This window comes from Fragaria vesca, linkage group LG2 (assembly GCF_000184155.1).
Source record: "Fragaria vesca subsp. vesca linkage group LG2, FraVesHawaii_1.0, whole genome shotgun sequence".
NCBI classification, from domain to species: Eukaryota; Viridiplantae; Streptophyta; class Magnoliopsida; order Rosales; family Rosaceae; genus Fragaria; species Fragaria vesca.
The window spans coordinates 30112076-30122118 of NC_020492.1; the positions used below are offsets into that span (position 1 = coordinate 30112076).

Here is a 10043-nt window from a genome sequence, read left to right on the forward strand (position 1 = left end):
GAGAGAGAGAGAACGAGGAAAACCAGATCGGGAATAAGAGGAGGAGAAAGAGATAAGATTTGTGTGGTTTAGTTACACATGGTAATAACGTATTTTTCTTAAGAATCATTGGGCATAAAAATAAGACTTTAATTAGATTAGACTTTATTTTTTAAATATTTAGGTATTTGGGCATTTTCCCTTATTTATATGTGGGAGACTCCGGAAGATTCTACCGGTTTCTGCTGGGTGTTTTCGTCTGTTGCACCGCTCTCCAGAACATTATCTGAAAAATTACGTCGTTATTGCCACAAAGAAAAGAAGGAAAAAAACACGAGTCACAGGCTCCTTGAATCAGAGCTAGGCACTCTCAAACCGATTAGACAGTGTGCAATTTGAACGGTGCCTTGATACATTCTGCTAGTTGAAGTACCAATGTATCACAATCTATGGGCACGTAAGAGCTAACAAGGCCATGAGGGCAGCCCCGTAGGCCAATTCAGAAATTTCTCAACAATGACTTTCACCCATCCACAAGGTGCCCGTCGCTTGCCAAGTTATCTTCGTAGTCTAAAATTGCTTTCCCAATCGTAATGCAGGTCGAAACATTAACAATATTGCTCCTCCGACGCAAGTTGTAATCTGCATGAACTCACCGCAATCTTCGTGTTTTTGATACCATACCTTGCCACTGCGACTTCCCCTTTGACGACACCAACACCACGGTCACCACCCACTCTTTTCTCGCACATGCTTATACCATTTGTGTACACTATTGCATAGCCACTAGATGTTGGCTTCCTACGTAATAAAAGGTAATCTACGTAATTATTGACTTAGAACTGAGATCTGATTTCATGTTATGTAGCCTAAGAGGGTAGTACTCGAAAGCTGCTTGACAGATGTACAAAATTCCATGACAAAATCCGTTGTGAAGATTACCGAAAGATCAGAGTTTTTGCCTGCTAATTATTCAAAGGCAACAAAATACATCAATATCAAAACTTCCAATATAGAACAAGAATACCTAACCAATAATTAAGGAGTCCAGGTTCCACATTAAGAATGATTCCAGCAATTAAAAAAATGGACCCGATAATCCCATAATCAGTATTAGAACATAAAAAGAACAAAACCTTGAATAATAAACAATGAATAACAACAAATAAACAGAAATACCCATAACACAACCTACCATTTGATCCCATTTCGTAACAATAGTATACTGTACATATGACTCCTGCGCAAGCCATTTCCATCCCAAAGTCAGACCTATAGCCGTCAGACCAATTTCAGATTTGCAACCCTAAGTGGGATCACCAACCCCTTATTACTCCAAAACAGCAACCTTCTGATCAACACGCCAATAATTGGCATCATTGAACTCCTTGTTTGCTGGCCCATCCTCATCCGAATTTTCCTTCTCCACCTTTGATGTGATGTTTTTCTTCAATGGCCCAGCCTCCCCAACTATTCCCTCTTTAAGAGCCTGATCCATAGCCTTCTCCGTACCTTCTAATTCCACACCAACAAATTCAACATCCTCTTCAAACAATGATGGTACAGCACCTGTTTTTTGGGTTGCATCACTGCCCTCTGACCCTTCACTCGAAGTATTAGTGGTGGTTGGAGAACCATTTGGAAGTATAGATTCTCCTCCACTTGAAGGCAAACTAGTATCAGGTATCACTAGCTCAGGTTGAGTGGAAGATTTCACATCAGAGTCATTGTGATCCTCAAATGGATTTACACTTGCACCACCAACTTGCAAATCAGATGATTCACCCCAACTTACCCATTCAGGCGAAGGCCTGTCACCAAACAAATCCTCATTGTCAGTAGACTCAAATCTGAAGAACCCCATATCATGCGAGGCACTTGCATTCTCATCCCCTGGGTTCAGGTTTCCAGCACTCACGGAACCACTCCCACTCGGTTCATTCAAATGGTCTTTGCTGGAACTGGATGTGCCATTGACAGAGTCTTTACTTCCACCCAACTCATCATCCTCCCCTACCACAACCTCATCATCACTGCTACTATTTCCGCCATTCCCAGTCCCATTCAAGTTTACATCGTCCATCATGTCGGAGGGTGACGCATCCATAGATGCATTACCAATTCTATCATCTTGGAATGCAAACCAGTTTGAATTTGTAAATAAACTGCTGCAGCAAGGATAAAAGCTAATCAGCAATTATTTTAAAATTGATTCGGCTTATAAACTCTAACCGTATATAACAAAATTTTCATACACTTCCAACACTATCAAGCACTTGAAATCATCTCATGAAGAAGCACACAGATGGAAAATTCACCGTGATCAGACTTATACAGTGAAACTCCACAGAAGAAGAGTACTTTGAGAGCACTAAGAGAAGTAACTAATGCTGTAAGAGTTGTTTCCCTTTATATAAAATCCAGTACATAAACTAAAATGGATTTAGGAACTCACCTCCCATGGTCATCACCGAGCCTCAGGGATGATATGACCACTTCAGCAGATTCATCATCAAAGTACACATCCTGCATACATATCAAACCACGTCATTCATAACTAAATAAATATAACTAAATCATTTAACGAAAAAAAGAAGACCAAATTAACCAAAGATCTTTTGGATTTGTTTCGGCATCAGACCACTACTTATGGGAAATTAAAAATTTACACCCAACCCAATACATAAACCCAGGAAAACAACAGAGGTAGAACATGAAATGGTCAAAATATACCTCGTCATCTCGATCAAGAGTTCCATGGTCCTACAACCAGATCAATCAGATTATTCATCCATAAAAACCAATGCAGAGAATCAAAAAGGTACGGACATGCCACCATTAAATAAATAAATACCTCTCCTGCATCCTCATTCCCATATATTTTATATCTAAAAGCCTGGCTTAGATTGTTTGCTAGCTCTGCTACATCATAATCTCTGTCAGTCATCTCTTCGTCATCGCTATCCCTTGTTCTGTCTTGCAATGCAGTTGGCCGCCTGTACATAGCACAGAGATATAGAAGTGAACTCAAACATGAGATTCAATAAAAAGAATTCAATACATAAATGTGCAAGATAAGTAAGACCGTTTTAATATAGTTGACAGTTATCTGTCCACAAAGCGGTATAATATGAACTAAACTGTGGAAAAATCATCTTAGAAACTTGCTATAACCAACTGGGGAAAGAATTGATTATTAGAAAGTTTTATACAATTTTACGCATACATCATAACTAAACTTTCAGGATTCATTAATTATCTGTGTATGGTATGACATGTCTTTATGTGTATAATATACTTCACCCATATACACGATCAAGTTCAACATAAATAAATGTGAAAATTAAAGCACTCTGATAGTACTAAAATCATATGTGATTGTGATTACAGAACAATTTCAGTCTTTTTCTATTAGGCCTAAATCATTTACATTTGTGACGGCAAGGATTTGATTATGACTTTACAACAAAAAGCCACCAAAAACGCAGAGAACAAGGTTAAATATCTAAATAATCTATCATTCGAAAGGCACATAAACACATAACAGAAAGGGAAAAAATTATTGAATAGCATATATCAATGGGCAAGAAATAGGGCGTAGACTTGTTCACAAAATGTAGATAGATTTCTTAATTGCTTAACAGACGACTAGTAACATGTAGAGAGTATAACTTATGCTTTGACAAAGTTCATGGTGCTATATTCATGTATAAATCATATATATAAATCAATGACATTGTCATATCCAATTTCTAGAATATGTTCTGCTGGTTAAAATAGACAGACAATGTATAGTATATTTAAAAGATTTAAAAAAAAAAGGATCCCCAGACATTCAAGGCCGCAGGTATAGTATATCCAAAAGAATCTAACAACTAGGAATCCCAGACATTCAAGGCTACATAACACTGTTACTGCTTGAGCCTTACAACTTATAATTGCAAGACTAAACATAAACAAGCCACAGTCATAAACTAAAAAACAACTAAGTTAATTTGGACTCGGTACTACTGAAACCAGCAAGTAGCAAGAATATGCATTGCAAAACAGATCTGCGAGCATACCCGCAAGCCCATCGATAGACATTTTCAACTGCATTGCGCTCTTGCAAAACTGTAGCTTGCCACTCATTCCATTCACTATTTTCCTAGAGAGAACCAGCAAAATAAATTGGTGTTAGAGAGGATATAAGGATACAACTGAATTACAGTGAAAATGCTTCACTATTGAGATTCATCTCATTAATTACATACAATCACTTCTAACATCAAACTATAATTGTAGCTAGTATCCATTTATAGGTGCCTTGAGGTACTCAAAACCCACATCATACCTGCAGGCATGCCTGAACACGGCTTTGGCTGTTCCCTAACTGAATGAGCTTATTAGAGATTCGTGTTATGTGTCCAAGGTTTCCTGCCCGTGGAGTCGATTTTCCCACAGCAGGTGATGTTGGCTACAAAATGAGGGGAAAGTAAAATGATCAGAACTTGATATATCACCAAGACCAATTACATCAATATATGGTGACGTGCAATTCCACATATACAAAATCCATTCAAGTAAAAGCATGCCAGCACTTTTCGACTACACTTCATCACACAGGATAGAAATTAAGACATTCTTTAAATATGTAACATGTTGAGCATTTAATATGGTGCATAAATGTACACAATAATAACCACCATTCATCCATTTATCCAGCACATGCATCTCTCTACCTTATTGGTATCGCCAGTAACAAGGGGATGTTTATCTGTTTGGAGGAACTTTCCCACTAAATCACACTCTTGAAGAAGATGGTCCACAATGGCATCGATCTTGCTCTCCAAACATGATAATACAATACTATCAACATGATGATGCAATGAATTATTGAACGGATACCTGCATTTAATCAAATAAACACAGTACGTTGATCAGAATTGGATCTTATATAATATAATAATTACAAATGTCTCTTAAGAAGCTATCATCAGGACACACACAGGCACAGCATGAGACATTCAAGAAGAGACCAAGGTTCTACGAACAATAAAAAGAATAGGCACAGATTCAAGTTGAAGCATGTGGATTTATCCGGTACGGAAAATTTGAATCGAAGAAGTAACTTACTCAAAGAAAAGATCAATGACCCGTTGGATGGTTCCCGAGCTAACCAGTTCTTTTTCTGCATCTTCATTGCCAGATCTCAATAGAACAGCAATGAATTCCACAACCTGAAATGTATTTGACAGTTAGACATGCATTAAACACAAGGTCAACATTGCATTAACCAGTTCTTTTAACTCTTGCCACCTTTCATTTTTTATGGTAGTCATCTTAACGTATAGGTTAAAGGGTATAATCATTATTCTAATCTTAAACAGAACCAAAAAAAAAAAAAAACGAGAATAAGCATTAAAGTATATTCCGTGTTGATATGAAAGAAAGGAAGCAGATTAAAGTGGATGGAGACAATTGATCGAAGAGTAACCAATTTTGTCAGTCAAACTAAGTTGAGTGAAACTTTGCTGTCAAAGTGAATAATAGGAAAGGCGAATATACGCACTAAATGAGACCACCAGAGTCTAGTTGGAAAGTGCTATAACCTCTGGAACTCAGCATGAAATTAACACTAAAATAAATGGCAGCTTAATCAACTCAAGTTCAGAACAGAAGGGGAGGGTATTTAATGAATGACCCAACTAACCTTTAGACGATGCTTTCCAAGTGGAGGCCTTAACTCTCCATATGTTGTCGGCAATATTTTCTCATCCGATGCCACGTTCAAAAGCGTAAGCAAGTCACCTGCACAACAGAACTTTAAATCTTGAAACCATACTGACAAAACACTACTCGTTCTTTAAGGAAGCTATAGTGCAAGGCTTTTACAGATGACAGAAAATGCATCACTCAATTTATGAATCAAATAGCCCTTAGATTTCCCACCAGTTAATGAACATTAGCAATATTTTTTACCCTATAGGTAATGAGCCACATTATAATCCAAGCTGCTGTGAGGCTCAATTACTTCCACCATTCATGGTCTGGACCTAAGTAGCCCCTTTAAAGTGGATATGAAGGCCATGTTAAATTGAAATTCTACAAAGCATGGACATTCAAAATGTGTGCTGGGAAACATACTGAAAAGAGCACAATTTAATGGAACATGCAATGGGATTCTCATATAGTAAGTTTGGTTGGAAACTATTTTGCAGACTCACCGAGTTTCGGGAGCATTGCAGTGACAGTGTCTGGATTAACAGGGATTGGAGACTCGTACATATGCTGGCTCCGAAAAGAATGAAACAAGGGTGATGAAGCTGCTGATCTTTTGGGATCCAACAAAGATATGCAGACAGAAAGCGAGTTAACAAGGCCAGACTTTGATAGTGAATCTTCCAATGCATGATCAAATATCCTTGTGACGAAACTGCAGATGAATTATTTAATAACAATCAAGCCACTATAATATGTACAGAAACATAATAAGATGCCAAACCATAAGAATGGCTCACTGCAAACCTTGGGCTAGAAAGTTTGGTCGCTAGGGCCGATGGGGCATTTCTAGTTATAGCAGAAAGTGTTTCCGCCGCATTAGCGTGAACTTCAGGAGGATTCTAATCAGAAGTCAACGAAAGCTGTTAGATGTACAATCTATGACAGCACCACTCAGGTATATTCAAATATCCATCCGAACTTTTTTAGCAGATATGCATTTATATGGTACCAACCAGTGTTCACTCCATGTAGTTAACCTCTAGTAATTTCCCACATTATTATTTATCCTTACCAAAAGAAACAACTATAAGAACATACAGAACACCAACCAGAACACAGTTAAGGTGACAATGCAAGCAATATACAATGAAACCAGAAAGGACTTGTGCAAAACTTTCCAGTAGGTTCTTTACAGATGGTTGAGGTAATCAACTAGACAGTGACCAGAATATAAAAAGAAAAAGGTTCTGCAATCCGTAAATATGTGAGTGGTTGCTACAAGCACACCAGTAATCAACAGTTAATCTCTCACTTACAGATGGACTCAGTTTGTCTACAATCATCTCTAGCAGATTACTCTCAGCTAACCATTGCATCACATCTATAAAATTGGGGTACACATGGTCATCCGCGCCAACAAGTCGAACCAAAACCTGTGCCATGAAAGCACCTCAGATAGACTAAAAAAACACTTGCACGCATAACTGTCATCAAATTAAAACTCACTTCTGCAAAATTTACTCTTAATTACCTCCATGATAGATGTAATTCCTATCAAATCAACTAGTTGCCTGAAAACATCCTGATGGGCCTGTACAATAATTTAAGATCATTAACCACATTCCACAGAACACTCCTCAAAATTTTCTTTTCAAATGAGCAGTCAATTGAGGGAAATATGTAGTAAATTGATCAATGCTGAGACTAGCAATAATAACTTGTCTGTTTAAGAAAAATTTGAAGAAGCCAAACATTAGGGACTATTACAAACACAAACAGGACAACTCCAAAATATCTTGATTTCTCTTAAAAGATCAATAAATGCCGGAACACATGTTTGGTGTCAAATGTCATGATCAGATGGACCAAGATCATAGGGCTCATGTTTAGCAGTAAACCACACTGAGGATCTACACAAAAGGGGCAGACATATAAAAGAATAATGTGCATCTTCATGTGGAAGGGCAACCAAACAATCTTAAAATGTAGGACACTGGCAATAAGAAGATGCAGTCGGTGGTCCAATATATGCACAGTTCTGCTCCCACATTGATGCAAGGATTAAAATCAGATAAGCCGATAATTACTTACTTGAACATAATTCATAAGTGGGACTGTCTTCCGTATCATAAGGCATACAACAACCTACAATTGGCCACAAATTAATAAAGCATGAAGAAATCTGTTTTGTCACCAGTACTAGAAGAGTTTGTTACAAATATCATTGTAAAATTAAAGCATGAAGAAATCTGTTCTGTCACCAGCATTAGAAGAGATTGTTACAAAAATCATTGTATATTACCTTGCTAAAATACCCAGCCAGCAGGGCACTATGGGTACGATTTGGTTCCAAGAAGGAGAAGAGTAAGTTCATGAGCTACAATCACATAATAAGAGAGTATCAGTAAGACACAAAATTATAGTCATCAGCTTGCTTATTAAATACAATACGTGATCATGTATACCTCCTCTTCCTCCACCAAAGTCTTTAAAATTACGTCAATTTCACATGTAAAAACCTCACATGCAATGAAGGGGAACCTAAATAACAAAACAAAATCACTTAATGAGAAACAAAACAACACAAGATTATATGTCTTTTGAAGTACACGCATTCAAAAAAAATTGTATTTATTTGTCAAGCTGAAAGTGTACTTGAAGGTTCGTTTGCTTTCAGCATCCGCAGGAGGCTCTTCAACAATATAACGGAGTAATTGCTCCACTTGGGCTCTATCCCGTAAACTGAAACAACAATTACAGAAGGGTATGAGTGTATATCATCCACAATCATGTTAGATACAATACATCCTCCATAAACTCCCAAAATTGGGAAGGAAATAGAGCAAATTCTGGTATAAATTTCTAACAAATGCAGAAACAGAACATCAGGAAAAGCAGCAGTAGCCCAAGAGAGAGTTCAACGGGACATTACAAATTAATGAGTCGAGTGTTTAAGGCTTTGCATTCTTGGATAATCTCTTCTTCATCCAGAAGCTCTTCCAACGTGAAATTCTCCTTGTCTAGCACCGTCTCCACCTGTAGAAAAGAAAAACCGGATGCCGAAGTATAATAATGAGAAAACAGGAAAAATAGAAGCCTTGCAGTATGTAAGCAAGAAAATCATCATGAAGACTTAGGATTTAATAGTTTAACAGCGCTACTCATCAATAATGCAGCCTTTCCATATCCAAACCTTTAAAAAGCAAGCAGGAAATTCAGAAGTAGTTGTTTCCCTATTTCTTTCAGTGTACCAACTCCGAAACAGTGTAATCAGAAATAGCAAAACCACCCAATTTGAGCTCACCGACTTAAAAAAACAGTATATAACAAGCTCTAAAATAGTAAACCCAACCCCGAAAAACATACAGCTCACAAAAATTAACATTCCATTCAATTCATGTAACTAGGACAACTAAGCTAGATCAGCACACACCAAATTACATTTAAAACTAAAGAAACAGCGTGCTTCAAGTAGGATACTAATTGCGCGGTGCTTAGATTAAGATTACATAACAAATAAACTTAAACAGCACTTGAAATCAGACCAATTAAACTTAATCGAACAGAAAACCAGTCAATTCTCTCATAAAGAAAGCAGCACAAAAAACTTAGGTTTTCGAAATGAAGAGGAAGTAAAAGGTTAGAGAGAGAGTTACAGGCGAGGAGGCAGAGAGAGATGTGAGCTTCCAAAACATGGTGAAGAGCAAGAGAGCGAAGAGCAGAGCTGGGAAGTAAGAGCCGTCTTAGATCTGCGAACCCTAGAAGAAGCAGCAGCGAATCTAGGAGAGAACCAAAAGCGAAGAAGTAGAAGACGACGACGAAGAAGAAGTGGACTGGAGAAAGAAGACGGAGAGGCGAAACCCTAGGTTTTGAGGGAGAGGGAGATCGATTAGGGAACAAGGGCCGTGAAGATCGAGAGAGAGAGAGAGAAAATGAGCCCCAAAAATAAGCAGCGCGAGTGAAAGCCTGATTGGCTTATTAGCTAACAATCGGTGAGCTGCGAGAGCCGCAAAAGTACAAATGTGTTGCTCCGGATTTTCCACATTTACAACTATTTGAAAAATGACGAAGAATAAAGTGTAGAGACAAACGCAAGAGAGTCATCATCTTATTCATTGATAGGAGCCCTTTATATAGGGAATTACACAATACCAATATGGTAAAGATATGAATACATAGATCTAGTCTAACTACATATCCTATTGGCATAAGGCCAAGGCACACATAGAGAATATCCTAGAACACTCCCCCTTGTGCCGCGCGCTGATATGCCGATGGTGCTGATCTGTTGCCTCGTACAAAAACCTCGTCAAGTCAACAAAACCCTGTGGGAGAAAAACTGAACCTTGATCGTAGGAGAA

The 10043-nt window shown here is 37.9% G+C and overlaps 1 protein-coding gene across 1 annotated transcript; it reads right to left on the bottom strand.

The window, feature by feature from the left end:
• Positions 1-1002: 1002 nt before the first annotated feature.
• LOC101296925 (serine/threonine-protein phosphatase 6 regulatory subunit 3-like) lies at positions 1003-9537 on the bottom strand. Its single transcript, XM_004291664.1, has 19 exons — positions 9339-9537; positions 8615-8718; positions 8338-8424; positions 8148-8223; positions 7985-8059; positions 7774-7827; positions 7214-7273; positions 6999-7115; positions 6487-6581; positions 6186-6394; positions 5672-5769; positions 5095-5198; positions 4701-4866; positions 4313-4435; positions 4044-4126; positions 2834-2975; positions 2713-2742; positions 2435-2505; positions 1003-2147 (listed from the first exon to the last, which is right to left on the bottom strand). Exons 1-19 carry the CDS (start codon positions 9375-9377, stop codon positions 1310-1312), a joined length of 2571 nt encoding a protein of 856 aa, XP_004291712.1. The 5' UTR covers positions 9378-9537; the 3' UTR covers positions 1003-1309.
• Between the last annotated feature and the right edge of the window lie 506 nt (positions 9538-10043).